The sequence below is a fragment of the Dendrobates tinctorius genome, unplaced genomic scaffold (genome assembly GCF_039654945.1).
Source record: "Dendrobates tinctorius isolate UK_male_01 unplaced genomic scaffold, ASM3965494v1 ptg000101l, whole genome shotgun sequence".
Lineage (NCBI taxonomy): Eukaryota > Metazoa > Chordata > Amphibia > Anura > Dendrobatidae > Dendrobates > Dendrobates tinctorius.
Window position 1 is genome coordinate 14,225 of NW_027361769.1, and position 27,222 is coordinate 41,446.

The following is a 27,222-nucleotide window of genomic DNA, read 5'->3' on the forward strand; positions in this document are numbered from 1 at the left end:
GCATCATACAGTGTATAGGGAGCATCATACTGTGTATAGGGGAGCATCATACAGTGTATAGGGGAGCATCATTCAGTGTATAGGGGAGCATCATACAGTGTATAGGGGAGCATCATACAGTGTATAGGGGAGCATCATACATTGTATAGGGGAGCATCATACAGTGTATAGGGGAGCATCATACTGTGTATAGGGGAGCATCATACTGTGTATAGGGGAGCATCATACAGTGTATAGGGGAGCATCATACTGTGTATAGGGGAGCATCATACAGTGTATAGGGGAGCATCATACAGTGTATAGGGGAGCATCATACAGTGTATAGGGGAGCATCATACTGTGTATAGGGGAGCATCATACAGTGTATAGGGGAGCATCATATAGTGTATAGGGGAGCATCATACTGTGTATAGGGGAGCATCATACTGTGTATAGGGAAGCATCATAGAGTGTATAGGGGAGCATCATACTGTGTATAGGGGAGTATCATACAGTGTGTAGGGGAGCATCATACAGTGTATAGGGGAGCATCATACAGTGTATAGGGGAGCATCATACTGTGTATAGGGGAGCATCATACAGTGTATAGGGGAGCATCATACTGTGTATAGGGGAGCATCATACTGTGTATAGGGGAGCATCATACAGTGTATAGGGGAGCATCATACAGTGTATAGGGGAGCATCATACAGTGTATAGGGGAGCATCATACTGTGTATAGGGGAGCATCATACTGTGTATAGGGGAGCATCATACTGTGTATAGGGGAGCATCATACTGTGTATAGGGGAACATCATACAGTGTATAGGGGAACATCATACAGTGTATAGGGGAGCATCATACAGTGTATAGGGGAGCATCATACAGTGTATAGGGGAGCATCATACTGTGTATAGGAGAGCATCATACAGTGTATAGGGGAGCATCATACTGTGTATAGGGGAGCATCATACTGTGTATAGGGGAGCATCATACAGTGTATAGGGGAGCATCATACAGTGTATAGGGGAGCATCATACTGTGTATAGGGGAGCATCATACTGTGTATAGGGGAGCATCATACAGTGTATAGGGGAGCATCATACTGTGTATAGGGGAGCATCATACAGTGTATAGGGGGGCATCATACTGTGTATAGGGGAGCATCATACAGTGTATAGAGGAGCATCATACAGTGTATAGGGGAGCATCATACTGTGTATAGGGGAGCATCATACTGTGTATAGGGGAGCCTCATACTGTGTATAGGGGAGCATCATACTGTGTATAGAGGAGCATCATACAGTGTATAGGGGAGCATCATACAGTGTATAGGCGAGCATCATACTGTGTATAGAGGAGCATCATACTGTGTATAGGGGAGCATCATACAGTGTATAGGGGAGCATCATACAGTGTATAGGGGAGCATCATACAGTGTATAGGGGAGCATCATACAGTGTATAGGGGAGCTGTACGGGGGGAGACTCATGACATTATTAAATGTAAAGTGGGCACTTATTGTTATAGGGAACTCAGGTAACTCTGACTGTCAAAGGGGCACAAATGGCGCTATTACTTTCTAGGGGACAAAATATGGGCACTGTTTTCGAGAGTTGCTTTAGAATTTAGAGGGCACAGAGAGCCACACAGCAGGTACAGTTAAAGGGACACATACAGCAGCAGCGGCTCAGCATTGGGGTATCAGCAGGGTGTGGAGTTTGTGCAGGTAGGGAGTAGTCCCATTGGTGACAGTGCTGAAAATATGAGACATGAAATGAATCTTTGTTGTAATCTGCAGACGAGTCCTGGCTGGAAGAAGTTGTCATGTTGGTCTGGGCCAGATGGAAAAGTGAACGATTCCATCAGAAAGAACGTCAGCTGTAAGTCACCATCTGTAACTGTGCTCTGATCTCTTATACGGTATGTTGTGTAGGACGGGTATCTACCACTCACTATATGGCGGTAATATCAATATTGGTCTTATTTAGAAATTATATTCAGCAACAGCGCGGTCCTCTGCTGAGGTTCTCCTCCACTATTACTGTGCGTCACCGAGCTGTAATCAAGGTTACCTGGTTGGGGGCTCACTCAGAAGTTTCGCCCCCCCTGAACCAAAACCCTAGCTACGTCTCTGCTCATTGATCTACTATGCTATAAATTCTCCACAAAATGATAAAAAATTGAAGTATATGTTACAGTGGGAGGAGGATCTGAGGTTTGAACAGTCAATTGATGAATGGTATCGTAGCTGTGACACCATATCAGAAGGTAGTCACCAGACTTCCCTTGTGGAGACCTCCTTAAAACTATTGCACAGAGTCTATTATGTACAGGAAAAAATTCACAGCATTTTTCCTAAAATCTCGGGAGACTGTTTTAGGGGCTGTGGAATATCTGGTGACATGAGACATATTTGGTGGTCTTGTACGGTGGTTTCTGGGCTTTGGGAGAAGGTGAAGCGTCTGATAGCACAGATGTATGGTGGACCGGTTGTTCTGGAACCTTCTACCCTTTTACTGGGAACCAGGCCTTCCCGGCTTCCAAAAAGCTTTCAGAAGCTAGTAAACTACTTATGTATGGCCACTAAAATCCACATTGCGGCAAAGTGGAAGTCGCCCTCACTGCCAATATCTATGGTGAAAGAGAAGATGAACAACATTATGTTATTCTCATTTGTGGCCCCAGCGTTTCTTGTAGAATAAATCCCTTTCTCACACAGTCCTGTAGTAATGACTTTGTTCTCACGGTTTGTAGGAGGGTTCGTCTGACTCCATCTTATGTTATCAGTATAAGTGCGAGAGATGAGACCGACGACTGCAGTTTTACCGTGTGTGTCCGGCGTCAGTTCTACAGTGTGAGAGATGAGGGGTCTGAGACCGAATCTGGGGGTATACGGGTGTACACAGCATACACAGAGGGGTCTGTGACCGAATCTGGGGGTATACGGGTGTATACAGTGTACACAGGGGTCTGTGACCGAAGCTGGGGGTATACGGGTGTATACAGCATACACAGAGGGGTCTGCGACCGAAGCTGGGGGTATACGGGTGTATACAGCATACACAGAGGCGTCTGCGACCGAAGCTGGGGGTATACGGGTGTATACAGCATACACAGATGGGTCTGTGACCGAAGCTGGGGGTATACGGGTGTATACAGCATACACAGAGGCGTCTGTGACCGAAGCTGGGGGTATACGGGTGTATACAGCATACACAGATGGGTCTGTGACCGAAGCTGGGGGTATACGGGTGTATACAGCATACACAAGGGTCTGCGACCGAAGCTGGGGGTATACGGGTGTATACAGAGTACACAGGGGTCTGCGACCAAAGCTGGGGGTATACAGGTGTATACAGCATACACAGAGGGGTCTGTGACCGAAGCTGGGAGTATACGGGTGTATACAGCGTACACAGGGGGGTCTATGATCGAAGCTGGGGGTATACGGGTGTATACAGAGTACACAGGCATCTGCAACCGAAGCTGGGGGTATACGGATGTATACAGGGTACACAGGTGACTGCGACCGAACCTGGGGGTATACGGATGTATACAGGGTACACAGGGGGGTCTGTGACAAAAGCTGGGGGAATACAGGTGTATACAGCATACACAGAGGGGTCTGTGACCGAAGCTGGGGGTATACGGGTGTATACAGCATACACAGAGGGGTCTGTGACCGAAGCTGGGGGTATACGGGTGTATACAGCATACACAGAGGGGTCTATGACTGAAGCTGGGGGTATACGGGTGTATACAGCGTACACAGGGGGGTCTGTGACAAAAGCTGGGGGAATACAGGTGTATACAGCATACACAGAGGGGTCTGTGACCGAAGCTGGGGGTATACGGGTGTATACAGCATACACAGAGGGGTCTGTGACCGAAGCTGGGGGTATACGGGTGTATACAGCATACACAGAGGGGTCTATGACTGAAGCTGGGGGTATACGGGTGTATATAGCATACACAGAGGGGTCTATGACTGAAGCTGGGGGTATACGGGTGTATACAGCGTACACAGGGGGGTCTGTGACAAAAGCTGGGGGAATACAGGTGTATACAGCGTACACAGGGGTCTGCGACCGAATCTGGGGGTATACGGTGTATACAGCGTACACAGAGGGGTCTGCGACCGAAGCTGGGGGTATACGGGTGTGTACAGCATACACAGAGTGGTCTGCGACCGAAGCTGGGGGTATACAAGTGTATACAGTATACACAGAAGGGTCTGTGAGAGAAGCTGGGGGTATACGGGTGTATACAGCGTACACAGGGGTCTGTTACCGAAGCTGGGGATATACAGGTGTATACAGCATACACAGAGGGGTCTGTGACCAAAGCTGGGGGTATACAGGTGTATACAAAGTACACAGGGGTCTGTTACCGAAGCTGGGGATATACGGGTGTATACAGCATACACAGAGGGGTCTGTGACCGAAGCTGGGGGTATACGGGTGTATACAGCATACACAGAGGGGTCTATGACTGAAGCTGGGGGTATACGGGTGTATACAGCGTACACAGGGGGGTCTTTGACCAAAGTTGGGGGTATACAGGTGTATACAGTGTTCACAGGGGTCTGTTACCGAAGCTGGGGATATACGGGTGTATACAGCATACACAGAGGGGTCTATGATGGAAGCTGGGTGTATACGGGTGTATACAGCATACACAGGGGGGTCTGTGACCAAAGATGGGGAATACAGGTGTATACAGCGTACACAGGGGTCTGCGACCGAACCTGGGTGTATACAGCATACACAGGGGTCTGCGACCAAAACTGGGGATATACGGGTGCATACAGTGAACACAGGGGGCTGTGACCGAATCTGGGGGTATACGGTGTATACAGCGTACACAGAGGGGTCTGTGACCGAAGCTGGGGGTATACGGGTGTGTACAGCATACACAGAGTGGTCTGCGACCGAAGCTGGGGATATACGGGTGAATACAGTATACACAGGGGTCTGTGACTGAAGCTGGGGGTATACGGGTGTACACAGCACAGCATACACAGAGGGGTCTGCGACTGAAGCTTGGGGTATACGGGTGTATACAGGGTACACATAGGCGTTTGCAACCGAACCTGGGGGTATACGGGTGTATACAGTGTACACAGGGGTCTGTGACTGAGGCTGGGGGTATACGGGTGTATACAGTGTACACAGGGGTCTGCACCCGAAGATGGGGGAATATGAGTGTATACAGGGCACACTGAAGGGTCTGCGACAGAAGCTGGGGGTATACAGCGTACACAGAGTACAGAGGGGTCCACACAAACACGGCTTCGCTCCGTACACCTCGTACACACACGACCCTGCTCCGTACACCTTGTACACACACAACCCTGCTCCGTACACCACGTACACACGCAACTCCGCTCCGTACATCTCGTACACACACGGCTCCGCTCATCACACCCCAAACACACGCGGCTCAGCTCCGTACACCTCGTACACACACCGCTCCACTCCGTACACCTCGTACACACGCGGCTCTGCTCGTTACACCTCATACACACACGGCTCCGCTTTGTACACCTCGTACACACACGGCTCCGCTCCGTACACCTCGTACACACACGGCTCCGCTCCGTACATCTCGTACACACACGGCTCCGCTCCGTACACATCGTACACACACGGCTCCGCTCCGTACACCTCGTACACACACGGCTCCGCTCCGTACACCTCGTACACACGCGGCTCCGCTCCGTACACCTCGTACACACTCGGCTCCGTACACCTCGTACACACACGGCTCCGTACACCTCGTACACACACGGCTCTGCTCCATACACCTCGTACACACACGGCTCCGCTCCGTATACCTCGTACACACACGGCTCTGCTCCGTTCATCTCGTACACACACGGCTCCGCTCCGTACACATCGTACACACACGGCTCCGCTCCGTACACCTCGTACACACACGGCTCCGCTCCGTACACCTCGTACACACGCGGCTCCGCTCCGTACACCTCGTACACACTCGGCTCCGTACACCTCGTACACACACGGCTCCGTACACCTCGTACACACACGGCTCTGCTCCGTACACCTCGTACACACACGGCTCCGCTCCGTACACCTCGTACACACACGGCTCCGCTCCGTACACCTCGTACACACGGCTCCTCTCCGTACACCTCGTACACACGCGGCTCCGCTCCGTACACCTCGTACACACACGGCTCCGCTCCGTACACCTCGTACACACACGGCTCCGCTCCGTACACCTCGTACACACGGCTCCACTCCGTACACCTCGTACACACGCGGCTCCGCTCCGTACACCTCGTACACACTCGGCTCCGTACACCTCGTACACACACGGCTCCGTACACCTCGTACACACACGGCTCTGCTCCGTACACCTCGTACACACACGGCTCCGCTCCGTACACCTCGTACACACACGGCTCTGCTACATCCACCCTGTAAACCCCTCCTGACCCCACACAGAAACTTCCCCTCATCCAGCACCATGACAACCAGCACAGCAGAGTCCTGCCCACACTGAGGCCCCTGATCATGTGACCCCTGACTCCTCCCCTCCTGTGACCTCATCACAGGTCCTGTGCGCACAGAGCAGCTGTAGAAATCTCCGGCCTCGGGGGTCTCACCAGACTTCGCTCTTTTCTTGCAGGGGCCGCAGTGGATTTCATCCTGGATCCATAGAGCTGAATAGAGGAGCGATGTTCCTTCACTCTGATGGGAATTGATGGTGACGTTTGTCCAACGTCCACGTTACTGAGTAAATCCCCCCAGGACTGCAGCCGGTAAAGACCCCGATATCCACAGGTGTCCCCTCTAATTGGGGGAAAGGGATAGAAAAGCCTCTTATCCCGAGGGGAAACCCTGTACATGGAGACATCGGCCTCAGATCTCTCCTGTCCTGTTCTTCCAGAGAAGCCTCAAACTTCTGTGTGTGACTCAGAGCTGAGATCTAACGTGAGAGAAGATTCCAGTGCGGGGAAGACGGGAAACCTTCATATAGACGGCCGGTGGGGATGGAGGCAGTGACCGACTCTGGCCAAATCTGTCTCTAGAGCCGCAGTAGAAGATGAAGATGTCGTCCTCATCATGAAGGAGTTATTTCTCATGTCACGTGTAATGAATCTCTCTTATTGCTAATGCCGATTCCAGTGTCGGTAATGAGACGAGAATTAGCGTTATGGAAGATGAGTCTATGAGGAACATGTTCAGCTGCCGACTCCGAGGAGGAAACTGCTTGTTGTCTGTAGCCTAAATATATAGGTTTTATTAGTAGATGTCAGAGAAGAAAACTAAACCCTGTAAGATAATAAATCTCCTCATATGTTTCCCTTATTGTCTCCAGTAATTGTATTATTACACAGGATTCTTATGATGTTACATCGGCTCATCTTCTTCTCATTCAGGTCTCTACAATATCAGATCCTCTCAGTGAAGATCTTCTACAGAAGAGAATTTTCCTGATTTACCCATCAAGGATGGATATGGACAGAGACAAGATGGCGGAGAGGATATTACACCTCACCCTAGAGATCCTCTTCCGTCTCACTGGAGAGGTGAGAGATTCTGATGACGTCACATTACATCATTCTTATCTATGGGAATAACAGATGGACAGAACTGGAGAGGTGAGGACTCTGGAAATGTCTGTAGTGAGATTTATTAATGTGTCTCTCCATTACCAGGATTACACAGTGGTGAAGAAGACCTCTAGTGATCGCTGTCAGGACCCTGTGTCTGAGGGATGGGGAAGACCCCTGAGCCCAATCACGGGGCCTCCACCTCACCCCCTGATCCATGAGGACATCAATGACCAGAAGATCCTAGAACTCATCTACAAGATGATTGAGCTGCTGACTGGAGAGGTGACACTGCCGGGAATGCTGGGACATTATACAGTAACACTATGAAGGGATCGGGGGATGACGGTATCATTGTATGTGTCAGGTTCCTATAAGGTGTCAGGATGTCGCTGTCTATTTCTCCATGGAGGAGTGGGAGTATTTAGAAGGACACAGAGATCTGTACAAGGACGTCATAATGGAGGTTCCCCAGCCCCTCACATCTCCAGGTAGTAGACAGGACTAAATACACACGGCCTATAATTATCTGTATGTAGAGAATGAATTCAGTCCCTGTATGTGTTTCCTCCAGATCTATCCAGTAAGAGGACAACACCAGAGAGATGTCCCCGTCCTCTTCTTCCACAGGACTGTAACCGAGAAGATCCCAGTGCTCCTCAGGATCATCAGGTAGATGGAGAGAAGGTGTCAGGAGATCTCCCCTATGATGTGTAGACGGCTGTGAAGGTCTTGTGCTCAGTCTTGTTTTATCCCCCAGTATTATATGTTTTATACTTGTGTAATGAGAGCGGTGGAGGTGGCAGGATTAGAGCTGATCATAGATGAGACTTCTCCATCTGTCGGTGACTTTTACAATATTTGTTTCAGGGTGAAGATCTGACCCATATTAATACTACAGAGACATATGTGAGGGGTGATGAGTGGTGTAAAGAGGAGATTCCCACATATGACTACCCAGGTGAGTAGTAACCACTGAATGCAGAGAAGTCACAGATTCCTCTCAGTCACCGGCTGTGGCTGCTTTATCGGTGGTGTAGTCCGGCCGTATTACCATGATCACCATTTTGCCTCTAGACCACAACATTCTCCTCCACCCAAAACTGTTCAAATGACTTTGGGCATTGAAAGCCCTTTTCTATAGAACTTACAACCTGGAGGATCCATCCACCTCAAAATGCTGACCGTTACCTACCCAGATCTGTAACTATAAAGCCAAATGACAGCGTACGTAGAATGTGCTGACAAGATAGAAAATCACTTGAAAAAAAATATTATGATGGGCCTGTAAGAGAAACCGGAGGGTGATGATGCTGTTGGCTTCCTAGATCCCTGAGATCTTATCGGATGAATCTCCCTTCAGTGCTGCTGAATGTCTCATGGTTCCTAGGGATGAGCGAGTATACTCGTTAGGATTTGGTACTCGGCGAGTAATGCGGTATTCGAATCCTGGCGAGTATTTCACAACTCGCCTCCCTAAGCTGTGCGTGGCTGAGGGCTGTAATATACATTTATTCCCGCCTGCAGGAGATGTGTTGGCTCCAGCCCTGGTGTCATGGAGTCACTCCACATCATAAATTACATTGTTTCTGATCCTAAGGAATTCAGATTACTGCACAATCTCTCCTGAAATGGGGAGCAATATTATTTTCTCTAATCTTCTGCTCAGGATCCATAGTAGCTCCAATGGTCCACCATAAATGAGGGCAACTCTGGTTTACTGTTGTGTAATCTGTATTTGTAGCTTTCAGTCAATGAGATTCTCGTGCTCTGGGGCGGGGCTGTGGGCGGGGCTTTATGTGGAGCGCTGATTACATATTCATCTGTATTGGCCTATGACAGGTCGCTGACCCCTCACTGACCTGCCCCCCATTATTACATAATGCATATAATAGCATTGATATTATTGGTGATAATGCCTATAATATTGTGGCTATTGTGAGGCTTAGAAAAAAAATTACATCCAGCAAAATGTCACCAGCGGCCCCTGCGCAGTAGCCTCTATCTCTTACTTTGCTGGTTGTCACTATCTTCTCTGCTTTCCATATCCCAAGGATTGCCTTGCTCATCGCCCTATAACACCCTTACATGGAATGTGACCTTACACTGGGACCATGGTGTTACCTGCTATTCTGTGGTGTTAGATGGCAAGAAGAATAGTCAGGTAGCTGGGTCAGAACCAGAAGGACAGAATACAGAATCAGAAGACACAAGAGTAGTCAGTAAACGGGCCACGGTCACAACAGGAAACAAATACACAAGCCGCAAGCTGAGCACAGAGGACTGAACCAGAGGAGAACAGCGCTGTATCTGGCAGATTCCGGCCATGTGCTTTGCGCTTTAGTAGGGTGTGGTACTTTCCAATTGGCTGAAGTAGGGAGCAGATTACTCCAGCTGGACAGCAGGAACAGATCCCAGATGAGATTGGACACACCATATGCAGAAGCCCTAATATAACTAAATGACAGAAAACCAGAACAGTCGAAATCCCCATAAAGTGATTCCATGTTATTAATTAATTCACTGAGGGTTATAATCTATACACACATGGTCAAAATTGTTGGTACCCCTCGTTTAATGACAGAAAAACCCACAATGGTCACAGAAATAACTTGAATCTGACAAAAGTAATAATAAATAAAGCATTTCTGAAAATGAACAAATGAAAGTCAGACATTGCTTTTCAACCATGCTTAACCCCTTCACTACCAAGGGTGGTTTGCACGTTAACTCCCGGGCCAATTTTTACAATTCTGACCACTGTACCTTTATGAGGTCATAACTCTGGAGCTTCCATGGATCCCGGTGATTCTGACATTGTTTTCTCGTGACATATTGTACTTCATGTTAGTGGTAAAATTGCATTCAAATAACTTGCGTTTATTTGTGAAAAAAACGGAAATTTGGCGAAAATTTTGAAAATTTCGCAATTTTCCAACTTTGAATTTTTATGCCCTTAAATCACAGCGATACGGCACACAAAAAACTTAATACATAACATTTCCCACATGTTTACTTTACATCAGCACAATTTTGGAACCAAAATTTTTTTTTGTTAGGAAGTTATAAGGGTTAAAAATTGACCAGCGATTTCTCATTTTTGCAACACTATTTTATTTTTAGGGACCACTTCACATTTGAAGCCACTTTGAGGAGTCTATATGATAGAAAATACCCAAAAGTGACACCATTCTAAAAACTGCACCCCTTAAGGTGCTTAAAACCACATTCAAGAAGTTTATTAACCCTTTAGGTGCGTCACAGGAATTTTTTGAATATTAAAAAAAAAATGAACATTTAACTTTTTTTCACAAAAAAAATACTTCAGGTTCAATTTTCTTTATTTTACCAAGGGTAACAGGAGAAATTGGACTGCAAAAGTTATTGTGCAATTTGTCCTGAGTACGCTGATACCTGATATGTGGGGGAGAACCACTGTTTCTGCGCATGGCAGACCTCAGTAGGGAAGGAGCGCCGTTTGACTTTTTCAATGCAAAATTGGCTGGAATTCAGATCAGACGCCATGTCGCGTTTGGAGAGCCCCTGATGTACCTAAACAGTGGAAACCCCCCAAGTGACCCCATTTTGGAAACTAGACCCCCCAAGGAACTTATCTAGATATGTGGTGAGAACTTTGAACCCACAAGGGCTTCACAGAAGTTTATAACGTACAGCGGTACAATTAAAAAATCATATTTTTTCCACAAAAATGATCTATTCACCCCCAATTTTTATTTTTCCAAGGGTAACAGGACCCTAAAAGTTATTGTGCAATTTGTCCTGAGTACGCTGATACCCCATATGTGGGTGTAAATGACTATTTGGGCGCATAGCAGAGCTCGGAAGGGAAGCAGCGCCATTTGACGTTTTTGGCTAGAATTGAGATCGGACACCATGTCGCGATTGGAAAACCCCTGATGTACCAAAACAGTGGAAACCCCCAACAAATGACACCATTTTGGAAACTAGACCCCCCAAGGAACTTATCTAGATGTGTGGTGAGCACTTTGAACCCCCCAGTGCTTCACAGAAGTTTATAACGACCGGGCGTGAAAATAAAAATATCGTATTTTTTCAACAAACATCATCTTTTAGTCCCCATTTTTTTTATTTTCCCAAGGGTAACAGGAGAAATTGGACCCCAAAAGTTGTTGTCCAATTTGTCCTGAGTACGCTGATACCTCATATGTGGGAGAAAACTACTGTATGGGCACACGTCGGGGCTCGGAAGGGAAGTAGTGACGTTTTGGAATGCAGACTTTGATGGATTGGTCTGCGGGTGTCATGTGCGTTTGGAGACCCCCTGATGTACCTAAACAGTGGAAACCCCCCACAAGTGACCCCATTTTGGAAACTAGACCCCTAATGAACTTATCTAGATGTGTGGTGAGCACTTTGAACCCCCCAGTGCTTCACAGAAGTTTATAACGACCGGGCGTGAAAATAAAAATATCGTATTTTTTCAACAAACATCATCTTTTAGTCCCCATTTTTTTTATTTTCCCAAGGGTAACAGGAGAAATTGGACCCCAAAAGTTGTTGTCCAATTTGTCCTGAGTACGCTGATACCTCATATGTGGGAGAAAACTACTGTATGGGCACACGTCGGGGCTCGGAAGGGAAGTAGTGACGTTTTGGAATGCAGACTTTGATGGATTGGTCTGCGGGTGTCATGTGCGATTGGAGAGCCCCTGATGTACCTAAACTATTGAAACTCCCCACAAGTGACCCCATTTTGGAAACTAGACCCCCCACGGAGCTTATCTAGATGTGTGGAGAGCACTTTGAACCCCCAAGTGCTTCACAGAAGTTTATAACGCCTGGGCGTGAAAATAAAAAAAAACATTTTTTTCCGCAAAATTATATTTTTGCCCCCAATTTTTTATTTTCCTAAGGGTAACAGGAGAAATTGGACCCCAAAAGTTGTTTTGTAATTTGTCCTGAGTAGGCTGATACCCTACATGTGGGGGTAAAACACTGTTTGGGCGCATGGCAGAGCTTGGAAGGGAAGGAGCACCATTTGACTTTTTCAACGCAGAATTGGCTGGAATTGAGATCAGACGCCATGTTGCCTTTGGAGAGCACCTGATGTGCCCAAACAGTGGAAACCCCCCAATTATAACTCCAACCCTAACCTCAACACACCCCTAACCCTAATCTGAGCCCTAAGCCTAGCCCTAACCCTAGCCCTAACCCTAACCCTTACCCTACCCTAACCCTAACCCTAGCGGGAAAATGGAAATAAATACATTTTCTTTTAGTTTTATTATTTTTCCCTAACTAAGGGGGTGATAACGGGGGGTTTGATTTACTATTTATGGCGGTTTTTATATTTGGCGGCTGTCAGATGCTAAAAGACGCTTTTTATTGTAAAAATAGCTTTTGCGTCACCACATATTGTGAGCTATAATTTTTCCGTATTTTGACCCACCGAGTCATGTGAGGTCTTATTTTTTGCGGGATGAGATGACGTTTTTATTGGTACCATTTTCGGGCACGTGACATTTTTTGATCGCTTTTTATTCCGAGTTTTGGGACGCAGAATGAACAAAAACCAGCGTTTCATGAATTTCTTTTGGGGGGTGCGTTTACACCGTTCCGCGTGCGGTAAAATTGATAAAGCGGTTTTATTCTTCGGGTCAGTATGGTTACAGCGATACCTCATTTGGGTCTTTTTTTATGTTTTGTCGGTTTTTTGCAATGAAAACTTTTTTTATATAAAAAATAATTATTTTTGTATCGCTTTATTCTGCGAGCTATAACTTTTTTATTTTTTTGCGGATGATGCTGTATGGTGGCTCGTTTTTTGCGGGACAAGATGACGTTTTCAGCGGTACCATGGATATTTATATGCGTCTTTTTGATCGCGCGTTATTGCACTTTATGTTCGGTGGTATGATAATAAATCATTATTTTTTGCTTCGTTTTTTATTTTTATTTTTTAAGGGGTTCGCTAAAGGGGTTAACTAATGGGCCAGTTTTATAGGGCAGGTCATTACGGACGCGGGGATACCAAATATGTGTACTTTTATTGTTTTTGTTTTTTTTTATTTTGAAAAAATGGATTTATTGGGGAATATTTTTTTTTTTACTAATTTATTTAGCGATTTTTTTAAAATTATTTTTAACACTTTTTTTTACTTTATTACCTTGTCCCAGGTGGGACATCACTGTCCTGTGACAGATCGCTGATCTGTCACATCACAGATCACTGTGACAGATCAGCGATCTGTCACAGGCACTGCTGCAGACTTCCTCATGCCTGCGCTTTGCAGGCAGTGAGGAAGTCAGCTCCCTGCAGGCCCCCGTCGCCATCTTGGTTCTGGGGGCCTGTAGGGAAAGAGCCCCCCGCAGCAGCGCTGCACATTGCGCTGCCGTGGGGGGCTCAGGGAAGCACGGAGGGAGCCCCCTCCCTGCCGATGCTTCCCTTTAACCCCCGGTACACCGCGATCGCGTTTGATCGCGGTGTGCAAGGGGTTAATGTGTCGACACATTGTGCCGGGTGTCAGCTATGATAATTAGCTGACACCCGGCCGCGATCAGCGGCGCTCACCAAGTGGGCGCCGCTGATCGCTGGGACGTAATATTCCGTCCATGGTAGTTAGGTCCAGGGTCACATGGACGGAATATTACGTCCTTTGTAGGTAAGGGGTTAAACAGAATTTAAAAAAAAAATGAAACTCATGAAATAGGCCTGGACAGAAATGATGGTACCCCTGAAAATAATGTGACAAAAGGAACATGATAAATCGCGGAGTGTCCACTAATTAGCATCACAGGTGTCTACAATCCTGGAATCAGTGAGTGGCCTGTATAGAGGCTACAGATACTCACTGTGCTGTGTGGTGACATGGTGTGTATCACACTCAACATGGACCAGAGGAAGCGAAGGAAAGAGTTGTCTCAGGAGATTAGAAAGAAAATTATAGACAAACATGTTACAGGTAAAAGTTATAAGACCATCTCCAAGCAGCACGATGTTCCTGTGACTAAAGCTGCACATAATATTCGGAAATGTAAGCTCCATGGGACTGTAGACAACCTCCCTGGACGTGGCCGCAGGAGTCAAATTCATGGCAAATCAAAGAGATGGATAATATGAATGGTAACAAAAGAGCCCAGAAAAACTTCTAAACGGATTAAAGGTAAACTTCAAGCTCAAGGAACATCAGTGTCAGATCCCACCATCACAAAAATTTTCCTTTAGACCTAATTTTTTTTTACTTTCGTAAGGGTAATAGGAGAAAATGGATGATACATTTTGTTTTTCAATTTCTCCTGAGCATGCCGATACCCCATATGTGGGGGAAATCTACTGTTTGGGCACACGGCAGGGCTCGGAAGTGAAGGCGTGCCATTTGATTTTTTGAATGTAAAATATGCTGTAATAATTAGCGGTTGCCGTGTCGCGTTTGGAGAGCCCCTGATCTGCCTAAACAGTGGAAACCCCCAATAAGTGACACCATTTTGGAGACTAGACCCCTTTAGGGAACTTATCCAGATGTGTTTTGAGCACCTTGAATCCACAGGTGCTTCACAGAAGTTTATAACTTAGAGTCGTCGAAATAAAAAAAATAACATTTTTCACAAATAATTCATTTTTTGCCCCATATTTTGCATTTTCATAAGGGTAACAGGAGAAATTGCTCCATACAATTTGTTGTGCAATTTCTCCTGAGCTCGCCGATACCCCAAATGTGGGAGAATACTACTGTTTGGGCGCATGGCAATGCTTGGAAGGGAAGAAGCGCCATATTGGAGAGCAGATTTTGCTGGAATTGTTTGTAGGTGACATGTCAAATTGTCAGAGCCCCTGACGTGTCTAAACAGTGAAAACCCCCAACACGTGACCCCATTTTTTAAACTAGACCCCCAAGGAGCTTATCTAGATGTGTGGTGGGCTCTTTGAACCCCCAAGTGCATCACAGAAGTTAATTACGTAGAAATGTGAAAATAAAAAATCAAATTTAAAAAAAAATCTTTTCGCCCTCCATTTTTTATCCAAAGGGTAGCAGGAGAAATTGGACCGCAAAAGTTGTTGTGCAATTTGTCCTGAGTATTCTGACACCCCATATGTGGGGGTAAACCACTGTTTGGGTGCATGGCAGAGCTCGGAAGGGAAGGAGTGTCATACTGGAGAGCAGATTTTGCTGGAATTGTTTATAGGTGACATGTCACATTGTCAGAGCCCCTGAGGTGCCAGATAAGCATAAGACCCCCAAAGTGACTGCATTTTACCAAATACTTCCCTGAATGAATTCTTCTAGTGGTGCAGTGAGCATACTGACACCACAGCTGTTCCATAGAAAATTATACCATTGGGCAGTGAAGAAAAAATAATTAAATTTTACCACTAAAATGTTGTTTTAACCCCAGATTTTACATTCGAAAATAGGTAGATAGGTGAATGGTCACTACACCCATAGATGAATTCACAGAGGGGTGTCATTTCCAATTCCCAGAAGGGTGTCATTTCCAAAATGGGGTCACTTCAGGAGGGATTCTGCTGTTATGGTACTTTGGAGAGCCGCTAAGTGCCAGAACAACTGAAGTGACTCCATTTTGGAAATGACACCCCTCTGGGAATTCATCTATGGATATAGTGACCATTTTCACTACATGGATGATTTCCAGAAACTCGTAGTAGAAGTTTTAGAGCAAAAATTGCAAAAATGTCATTGTAGTGCCCAATATATTGTGCCCAGCTTGTGTCTCTGGAGACCTCCCCCCACCTCACCCTGGAAATTGTTAAGTCAGCTCTACTCAATTGTGTCTGTCACTAAATAAACCAAATGCTTGAATGTCAAAACAGTTCAAAAACGTGGTTCTGTGTGGAAGATTGTAAAGCCGTCATGGAGGCATAAGGCTGGCAGTGATGGGCATTGTGGGTAATAATAGCGGGGATCATGCCTCATTCCTCTCTAGGAACATACACGACATCTTCTCTGGGGGTTCTTTCTTGTTTCAGTTACTGGGATGAGTGCAATAAAATGTCGCTCAGTGAGTCTTCTGACATCTTCACATTCTAAAGGATTGGCGGGGACAAAATTTTCAAAAACAAGATTTTCAGTGACCTTTTCCTGATAATCAAGGAAAGTATCTGCATTTCCGGCTTTTTTGTATAACACAAAAGAATTATATGTGGCCACCTCAAACAAATACATGACTAACCTTTTATACCAGATCTATGATTTTCTTGATACCTGGTATGGCTGTAGAACCTGATCTGCAAGGTCCACACCCCATATATTTGTTGTAGTCAATGACAGACCAAGGTTTTGGAGTAGTGGATCCCTGTTGGTCTGCAGTGGCCCTTGTGGCATCTGTGTGGATTGAGCTCAGGATAAAAATATTTCATTTATCCTTAATATTAAGGGCAAGCAGCTCTCCATTGTGTAAAGCCCCTGACTGCCCCTTTTGGAACTTTTTGCTGACCAATGATTGTGGAAACCCCTGATGGTTTTTGCGAATGGTCCCACAAGCCCCTATGTTATGTTCAACCAGACTTTTAAATAGGGGTATGCTGGTGTAGTAGTTGTCAACATACAGATTGTAGCCTTTCTTTTTGTAAAAATGGAGTTATCAGCTCCCAAACCATTTTTCCAGATGTCCCCAGATAAGTAGGGCATCCTGGTGGGTTTAGTTGGCTCTCTTTCCTCTCATAAATGTGAAAAGCTGATGTGTATCCGGTTGAACTCTCGCACATTTTATAGAGCTTTATTCCGAACCTTGTCCTCTTAGAAGGAATAAATTGCTTGAGGTGCAGTCTTCCTTTGAATTTTACAAAGGACTCATCAATTGAAATGTTTTCTGTTGGGGTGTAGAGCTTTAAGAACTTTTCTGTCAAGTCTTCGATGATGGGTCTGATTTTGAATAGTCTGTCATGTTCTGGGACATTTCTGGGCAGGCATTGACTATTGTCGTTAAAATGCCAAAATCTCATGAGCATTTCATAACGGGTCCTAGGAAGAACAGCAGAAAACATTGGGGTGGCTTGAACAGGGCAGTTGGACCAATAGGACTGAATGCTCGTTTCTTTAACAAGACCCATAGCGAATATAAGTCCTAAAAATGTTTTAATTTCTAGGATATTAGTTGGTGTCCATAAATTTGACCTAGCATAATAGGATCGTGGATTCTGGCTGATGAATTGGGAAGCATATAAATTTGTAGGACAATATGCTCTAGCAAGCTGTCAGAAACAAATTAAAAAAAATAATTGGTCCAAAATTTTCCACCTCCACATTTATACCAGGAATGGCATTAAAATTAGGGATGAATGGAGTAGCCGAATCCGAAGCCTCCCATCTGGGAAATGCTACATCAAGAGGCAAAGCCCCTTGGACATTGGTGTGCGCCAATTCCCGAGCACTAGGGACAGCACTAGTACTGGGCATTGTTCCCTGAGTTGGAGACATTTCTCCAGAAGCGCTATTTGTCCTTCTTGTTGTACTGGTCCTTGTGTGTGAGGATGGACCAGAATCACTGCTCATTTCTGAGCTATCGCTGTCGCTGCTACTAAAGCCCTCGAAATCCACATCACCATCTGACACTGCACTTTCTTCACTGTCAGAAGATAAAAGTGCATAAGCCTCCTCTGCACTATAATACTGACGGGACATTTTATTCATTTTATTTTTTTTATAAATAGAAAACTATGACGTGCCCAAATTATTGGGGAGACAATTGAGAAAAGCCTAATTCTTTAGCCTACCCCTAACTTTAGGATAAACCCTAACTTTAGCCCCAACACTAACCCTAACTATAGCACTAACCCTAACCTGCCTTACCTGTTTTTTTTTTTACTTTATAGCACAATCGCTGACTGACACAGCTGTTGGCAGCAGCACTTGTAACACTGTTTCTCCTCTAATCTCTCACTGACAGGAGATCTGAGGAGAAACAATGTTTTCATGAGGCAGATCGCCCGGGAAATTTTGCTGCTACAACAAACTCTCCTAGTGATTTGTCTCATTGGCTGGTGTGAGGCTGACGTCATCAGGACCTAAACCAATCAGGTCTCGATGCGTACGGGGGTCACAGGAAGTGTTGTGTGGCGGAATCCCCTCATTATATGGTACGTGGGGGTCCCGATGAGCATAAAACCGCTGACCGTAGACAAACATCGGCATTGCACAAAGCCCTGCTAGCGCCGATGTCTATCTACCGTTGGCAGTCATGAAGTGGTTACGTTAAGGGTACCATAGTTTCTGTCTAGGCCTATTTCATTAGTTTTATTTTTTTTTTAAATTCTGTGGAAGCATGGCTGAAAAGCAATGTCTGACTTTCATTTGTTCATTTTCATAGAGTTTTGATTTATTATTACTTTTGTCAGATTCAAGTTATTTCTGTGACCATTGTGGGTTTTTCTGCCATTAAACGAGGGGTATCAACAATTTTGACCATGTGTGTAGGAGGAGTGAATATTTTGACTCCACAGCAACTTTCCGGAAATTACCACGCAGTGGATGTTGGAGAGTGATAATTACACATTTGCCATTTTCTTACCCAGCACATAGTGCCCAGATTGTGCTCCAGGAGACACCGCAAATTAAGTGGATTCTTCTCACTATAATATTGCTAAATACAGGGATCCTAAATGTTGTTTGCGCACACTGCAAGACTCCGAAGTGAGAGCGGATTTTGCTGGATTGGTTTATAGAAACCTTGTTGCTTTTCAACAGCCTTTGAGCCACTAATAGTGTGGGAACCTCTGTTTTTCCATTGACAGATGATGGACCTGAGTGGGGACTTGTTTTTGTGAGATGAGAATTGGTATTATTTTTGCCTACATAACATTGATTGGTTTCTTTTTATTTGATATTTGGGAGGCAGAATGAACCAACAGTTGAACACCGCACACTACTGGTTCATCCAACAAGGTTTTCTATTAGACGGTGAAGTGTCATTGTCTTGGTAAATAATTAAAGTTTTTTACATAGCTTGCCATTTTTATGGACAGTTTAAGTAGAAATATTAAAAAATATAAAACTCAAGGATATTTTATAAAAATAAATTTTTCTTATCTTAGCAGATGACTGTACCAGGAGGTCAGAGGGACAGCTGACATCTTTAGTTTTGAAATCTGATGATCTTGAGATCCTACAACGTACAACTGAAGTGATTGCTATTACTCCAGATATACCATCATCCATTCACAGCAAAGATCTGTCATCTGATCCTGTGAAACAGGTCCCATCTTCTGATTCATTACCGACTACTAAGGAAAATCAAAGTCACAAAAGAGGCATTAAAAAACAACCTGCTCCTAAAGCAAAGAAGTCATTTTCATGTTCAGAATGTGGGAAATGTTTTAACAAGAAATCACATTTTGTTACACACCAAAGAACTCACACGGGGGAGAAGCCTTTTTCATGTTCCGAATGTGGGAAATGTTTTAACTGGAAATCAGATTTGGTTAATCACCATAGAACTCACACAGGGGAGAAGCCTTTTTACTGTTCAGAATGTGGGAAATGTTTTAACTCAAAATCACAATTGGTTAATCACCATAGAACTCACACAGGGGAGAAGCCTTTTTCATGTTCAGAATGTGGGAAATCTTTTAACACCAAATCACATTTTGTTACACACCAATTAACTCACACAGGAGAAAAGCCTTTTTCCTGTTCAGAATGTGGAAAATGTTTTAACCATAAAGGGAATCTTGTTACCCACCAGAGAATTCACACAGGAGAGAAGCTTTTTTCATGTTCAGAATGTGGGAAATCTTTTAACAACAAATCACATTTTGTTACACACCAATTAACTCACACAGGGGAGAAGCCTTTTTCCTGTTCAGAATGTGGAAAATGTTTTAACCATAACGGGAATCTTGTTAAACACCAAAAAACTCACACAGGGGAGAAGCCTTTTTTATGTTCAGAATGTGGGAAATGTTTTAAAATGAAATGGAATCTTGCTAAGCACCAAAGAGCTCACAAAGGAGAGAAGCCTTTTTCATGCTCAGAATGTGGGAAATGTTTTAACCAGAAAGGGAATCTTGATTAACACCAAAGAACTCACACAGGAGAGAAGCCTTTTTGATGTTCAGAATGTGAGAAATGTTTTACTCAGAATTCAAATCTTGTTACATGTGAGAGAATTCATACAGCAGAGAAGCCATATTCTTGTTCAGAATGTTTTAAATGGAAAAATAAATCTTGATCGCCATCAAAGAACCCACATAGGGAAGAAGACTTTCCTGTTCAGAATGTGGGAAATGTTTTAACCGGAGATCACTTCTTGTTTGACATCAAGTCACACAGGGGAGAAGCTTTTTTCATTTTCTTAATGTGGATAATATTTTACTTGGAAATCAACTGTTAATAAACATCAGAGGCATCACATAGGGGAGAAGGTTTTTTTTTATAATGTTGGAATAGTTTTAATCAAAATTGAATCTTCTTAAATGGGTTGTCTCTTGTCATTCCTCATGTTTGTTGACAAAAGGAAAAAAATAAACTTTATTACTTCCAAAAGTAAAACTATATCCCTAATTCACCCCCTGAAGGTTAGTCAATAGGTGACTAATAGAAAAAACATATATCCCACATCTCAGTATATAGGGTGAGGAGATGTATACACACTCACTCTCCAAGCCTCTCATTTCTACGACTCATCAGGAGACTATTTAATATTGACCTATATCCACGCCAGACTAGACAAAATAAAAACTAAAATCATGTATCATGTTATCTGAAACAGTCAGAAAACTAGCCACATATCGGCAGATCCCAGACCTCAAACTATATACTGTGTAAGTTTATAAGCCACTCCAGTGTCAGGAATAGATAGTATGTGAAAATACAGTATAATTCTTGTGTTTTTCTCCTATAGGGACTGCCCTAGTTTGGGATTGTAACAGCTGTTAATTAGTAGTGCAGACAAATTGTCCTAGACCAGTGATGGCGAACCTATGGCATGCAGAGCCCTCTCTGCTGGCACGTGGTATCACCTCATCTACAAGTGTCCTCGCTCCAGAGCTGCAGCTTCCTGCCTCACATGGCAGTCAGCGACGCGGCTGGATAACATCATCATTCAGCTCTGCAGCCGCTGTGCTAGTGAGAGGAAGCTTCCGGCAAGTGCGCGGAGAGGTGTGTGTGTAATGATGGGGGAGAGGGCAATGATGGGAGTGATGGAGAAGACAATGATGGGGAGAAGGCAATGATGGGAGTGATGGAGAAGGCAATGATGGGGAGAGGGCAATGATGGCAGTGATGAAGAAGGCAATGATGGGTGTGATGGCAATGATGGGAGTGATGGAGAAGGCAATGATGGGGGAGAGGACAATGATGGGAGTGATGGAGAAGGCAATGATGGGGAGAAGGCAATGATGGGAGTGATGGAGAAGGCAATGATGCGGGTGATGGGGAGAGTGCAATGATGGCAGTGATGAAGAAGGCAATGATGGGGGTGATGGCAATGATGGGAGTGATGGAGAAGGTAATGATGGGGAGAAGGCAATGATGGGAGTGATGGAGAAGGCAATGATGCGTTTGATAGGGAGAGGGCAAAGATGGGTGTGATGGAGAGGGCAATGATGGGGTGGTGAGGAGGAAATGATGGAGGTGGTTGAGCAATTTCTACAATAAGGGGTCAGGATGGGGCACATTTCTACATGAAGGGGATCATGATGGGGCACATTATTAAAAGAATGGGGCATATTACTACAAGAAGTGGACAATTATGGGGCATATTACTACAAGAAGGGGACAATGATGGGGCATATTTCAGGGTAGAATCTGCTTGCATTCCATGCTAAAATCTATCTATCTAATCTGCATTTTTTTCCATAAAGATCAAAACAACTGCTGTGTCTGGAAAGGGCAGTGTGAGTGGCTCAGTGTCAGTGTGTGATAAGCAATCATGAGCTTGAAGCCCCCCTGCTGAACAAAAGAGAAGACTGCAAAGGTAAATTTCAAATCAATGAATTGTTTACATAATAGAATTGATCATCAAGGTTTAGGGACGGCAAGCGCTGTACAGGCAAGAGAGTTGGCAGCTGCGGACTCTCCTGTGCAGCGCTTATGATGGTCACTGCTGAGTAGTTCTCATTCACTTTCAGTGCTGCAGGACCTTGAGACGCCACTACACATTTTTCATCACACAAAATTGCCCTGGTGGCACTTCGTCATAAATAATTGGATTTTAGGTTGCAGTTTGGGCACTCGGTCTCAGAAAGGTTCGCCATCACTGCCCTAGACTAATCTCAGTCTTCAGACGGCCCAATATGTACCACTCAGGGAAAACTCACCTGCTCCAAAGATCATTAGCAGCTTCTAACTAATGGCCATGCTGCGGTCTGTCAAGGAATGAGTGCAATATCGTTATACAGACTAGGGATATGTGCAATCATAATGTCTGGGAGATCTGTGCCATTATTTAGTATGAATATGGAAACTATTTCTGAAAGGTAAGTGTTCCCTGAGCGGTATATACGGTATTTTCACATACTATCTATTCCTGACACTGGAGGGGCTTATAAACTTACACAGTATATAGTTTGAGGTCTGGGATCTGCCAATATGGGGCTAGTTTTCTGACTGTTTCGGATAACATGATACATGATTTTAGGGTTTTCTTCGTCTAGTCCCGCTTGAATATACTTCAATATTAAATAGTCTCCTGATGAATGAATGATGAATCCAATGAATATTCATTTCTCTGAAGTAGCGGCACACGTGACCGCCGGCAGCAGCAGGAAGCCAGTAGCTGACACTGCGCGCTACTGAAGAGGAAGGAATACTCACTGCCGTCTGTGCGCACAGTCCCGGCGAGTACTCCAGCAGCTGTGCTCTGCTTGTGAGCAGTGCATAATGCCCCTGCCATGTGCTGCTTACAAGCATAAAGCAGTTGCTGGCACCGGAGCAGATGCGAGGGAGCAGCGGGTAGGTAAGTGTAATTTTTTTTTCTGATGGGGCCATGCATACCAGGATGGGGATGGGGGGCAATTATACCAGAATAGAGATGGTGCCCTGCATACTAGGAGGAGATGGGGGCCCTGCATGCCAGGATAAGGATGAGGGCCCTGCATACTAGTATAAAAGATAAAAAAAACTGACTGGCACATCCAGACTAGTGTGAATAGGTGCTTACCAAGAGGAGCTACCCCCATATACAATATACAAAAAAGCTGCACTCTAACATGCTAAAGCATGTCATTGTGGAATATTGCTGACAGAGGTGTCCACATTCACCCAGGAATTCTGACATCAGCCTTAGAGAGGTATTCACACAGGCCAGGGACCCATCAGACTTTTGAGATCACCTTGACATTGGTTGGTGGGCAGATAATATTTGGCCAAATTTTATGCTAAGCGTCTCATATTTTTTCCTTAGACTCCAAAGCCATATTGCTATTCAAATTTCACATATTCCACATTGACATGCTTTAGCATGATAGAGTGCAACCTTTTTTTGTATATTGGGGTTGCTCCTCTTGGTATGCACCTATTCACACTAGTCTGGATGTGCCAGTCAGTTTTTTGTCTTTTTTTGTCTTTTGTATGTTAGCTTACTGACCGAGCACTCCGCCCTCCACCAGGTGGTGATTTTAATTACAGCAGGTCCCTACTTACCCATAAATGCAGGCATTGCTGACAGAGGTGTCCACATTCACCCAGGAATTCAGACATCAGCCTTAGAGAGGTATTCACACAGGCCAGGGACCCATCAGACTTTGAAACCACCTTGACGGTTGGTGGGCAGATATTTGGCCAAATTTTATGCTAACCGTCTCATTTTTTTTTTTTTTGTATACTGCATAGTATAGGGATGAGGGCAATCATTCCTGCCAGGATAGGGATGAGGGGGCCATGCATACCAGGATAGGGATGAGGGAGCCATGTGTCAGCGTCGGGATTTTTTCTTATAGTCACAAACCTCAGGTAAAGCTCACTTAGAGCTTCTCTTACCTAGGATCCTAGGAGTGGAGAAATAAAAAGAGAGACACAGGTTGCTTGTCTTTCAAGTTAATCTCATCCTTTATTAAGATGGGTGCATCATTTATAGGGTCACAGAAGAGGAAAATGAACAAATATGGATACTTCCGTAATGTGTAACAATTAGAGTTGAGCGATACCATCCGATACTTCAAAGTATCGTATCGGATGGTATCGGCCGATCTTTAAAAAAAGTATCGGTATCGCCGATTCCGATACCGGAAGTCCCATTCAAGTCTATGGGACTTCCGGTATCGGAATAAGAAAAACCCTTTCCTGCCCTTGTACAGCCTCTCTGGGGTCTGTACGGGCCTTTCGGGGGGCTGTGCCGGCCTGCCAGGGGGTCTGTGCAGGCTCCGGTGGTCTGTGCCGGCCTGCCGGTGGTCTGTGCAGGCTCCGGGGGGCTGTGCCGGCCTGCCGGGGGGCTGTGCCGGCCTGCCGGGGGGCTGTGCCGGCCTGCCAGGGGGTCTGTGCAGGCTCCGGTGGTCTGTGCCGGCCTGCCGGTGGTCTGTGCAGGCTCCGGGGGGCTGTGCCGGCCTGCCGGGGGGCTGTGCCGGCCTGCCGGGGGGCTGTGCCGGCCTGCCGGTGGTCTGTGCAGGCTCCGGGGGTCTGTGCAGGCATCGTCCGATGGGACTACAAGTCCCATCTGGCGATGCCTGCTACCATGACAGTGATTGACACATTAGCCAATGATGGGACAGTAGTAGTCCCATCATCCGGCTAATGTGTTAAATGTAAAAAAAAAAAAAAAAAAAAATTACATGCTACATTCATACTACATACTACATACATGCTACATTCATACTACATGCAACATACATACTACATATATACTACATGCATGCTACATATATACTACATGCTACATTCATACTACATACTACATACATGCTACATTCATACTACATGCAACATACATACTACATATATACTACATGCATGCTACATATATACTACATGCTACATACATACTACATATATACTACATGCATGCTACATACATACTACATGCTACATGCATGCTACATACATACTACATACATACTACATGCTACATACATACCACATATATACTACATACATACAATACATTCATACAATACATACATAGACATACAGTACATATAACATAGAGTAACATACTTACCAATACTTGTCACATTGTTCCCCGAAGCCATTGTCGTCTACGGAATAAATATTAACATAACAAACCACAAAAATACTCACCCACGATCCGAAGCAGTCCACGAGTGTGTCCCACGACGATCTTGGGTAGAGAACTGCAGCATCAGCTGATGCTGCCGTTCTCTACGGGCTGCAGGAATCCAATGACGGAAGGTAGGTATCCTTCCGCACTGTATTCCTCCGCCACTTAAAAAAAAAAAAAGTCCCTAGTCTCACTTTATGCCATTGCTGTGTGGGAATTTCCCACACAGCAATGGCATAAAGTGAGACTAGGGACTTTTTTTTTTTTAAGTGGCGGAGGAATACAGTGCGGAAGGATACCTACCTTCCGTCATTGGATTCCTGCAGCCCGTAGAGAACGGCAGCATCATCTGATGCTGCAGTTCTCTACCCAAGATCGTCGTGGGACACACTCGTGGACTGCTTCGGATCGTGGGTGAGTATTTTTGTGGTTTGTTATGTTAATATTTATTCCGGAAAGACAATGGCTTCGGGGAACAATGTGACAAGTATTGGTAAGTATGTTACTCTATGTTATATGTACTGTATGTCTATGTATGTATTGTATGAATGTATTGTATGTATGTAGTATATATGTGGTATGTATGTAGCATGTAGTATGTATGTAGTATGTATGTAGCATGCATGTAGCATGTAGTATGTATGTAGCATGCATGTAGTATATATGTAGTATGTATGTAGCATGCATGTAGTATATATGTAGCATGTATGTAGTATGTATGTGGTATGTATGTAGCATGTAGTATATATGTAGCATGCATGTAGTATATATGTAGTATGTATGTAGTATGTATGTAGCATGTATGTAGTATATATGTAGTATGTATGTAGTATATATGTAGCATGTATGTAGTATATATGTAGTATGTATGTAGTATATATGTAGCATGCATGTAGTATATATGTAGTATGTATGTAGTATATATGTAGCATGCATGTAGTATATATGTAGTATGTATGTAGTATATATGTAGCATGTATGTAGTATGTATGTAGCATGCATGTAGCATGTAGTATGTATGTAGCATGCATGTAGTATATATGTAGTATGTATGTAGCATGCATGTAGTATATATGTAGCATGCATGTAGTATGTATGTGGTATGTATGTAGCATGTAGTATATATGTAGCATGCATGTAGTATGTATGTAGTATGTATGTAGTATGTATGTAGCATGCAGTATGTATGTAGTATGTATGTAGTATATATGTAGTATGTATGTAGCATGTATGTAGTATGTATGTAGTATGTATGTAGTATGTATGTAGCATGCAGTATGTATGTAGTATGTATGTAGTATATATGTAGTATGTATGTAGCATGCATGTAGTATGTATGTAGTATATATGTAGTATGTATGTAGCATGTAGTATGTATGTAGTATTTTTTTTTTTTTTTTTAACATTTAACACATTAGCCGGATGATGGGACTACTACTGTCCCATCATTGGCTAATGTGTCAATCACTGTCATGGTAGCAGGCATCGCCCGATGGGACTTGTAGTC

General features: G+C 44.5%; 2 protein-coding genes across 2 annotated transcripts; both read left to right on the forward strand.

Annotated features, from left to right (window-relative positions):
- The first annotated feature begins 7,033 nt into the window (after positions 1 to 7,033).
- Positions 7,034 to 7,895, forward strand: LOC141099678 (oocyte zinc finger protein XlCOF29-like). The gene is made up of 3 exons (XM_073587640.1): positions 7,034 to 7,286; positions 7,392 to 7,541; positions 7,671 to 7,895. Exons 2-3 carry the CDS (start codon positions 7,464 to 7,466, stop codon positions 7,893 to 7,895), a joined length of 303 nt encoding a protein of 100 aa, XP_073443741.1. The 5' UTR covers positions 7,034 to 7,286; positions 7,392 to 7,463.
- Positions 7,896 to 7,938: 43 nt separating this feature from the next.
- On the forward strand, positions 7,939 to 20,981 carry LOC141099703 (uncharacterized). The gene is made up of 4 exons (XM_073587662.1): positions 7,939 to 8,056; positions 8,140 to 8,237; positions 8,436 to 8,526; positions 19,597 to 20,981. The coding sequence occupies exons 1-4, from the start codon at positions 7,972 to 7,974 to the stop codon at positions 20,574 to 20,576; spliced, it is 1,254 nt and encodes a 417-aa protein (XP_073443763.1). The 5' UTR covers positions 7,939 to 7,971; the 3' UTR covers positions 20,577 to 20,981.
- The last annotated feature ends 6,241 nt before the right edge of the window (positions 20,982 to 27,222 follow it).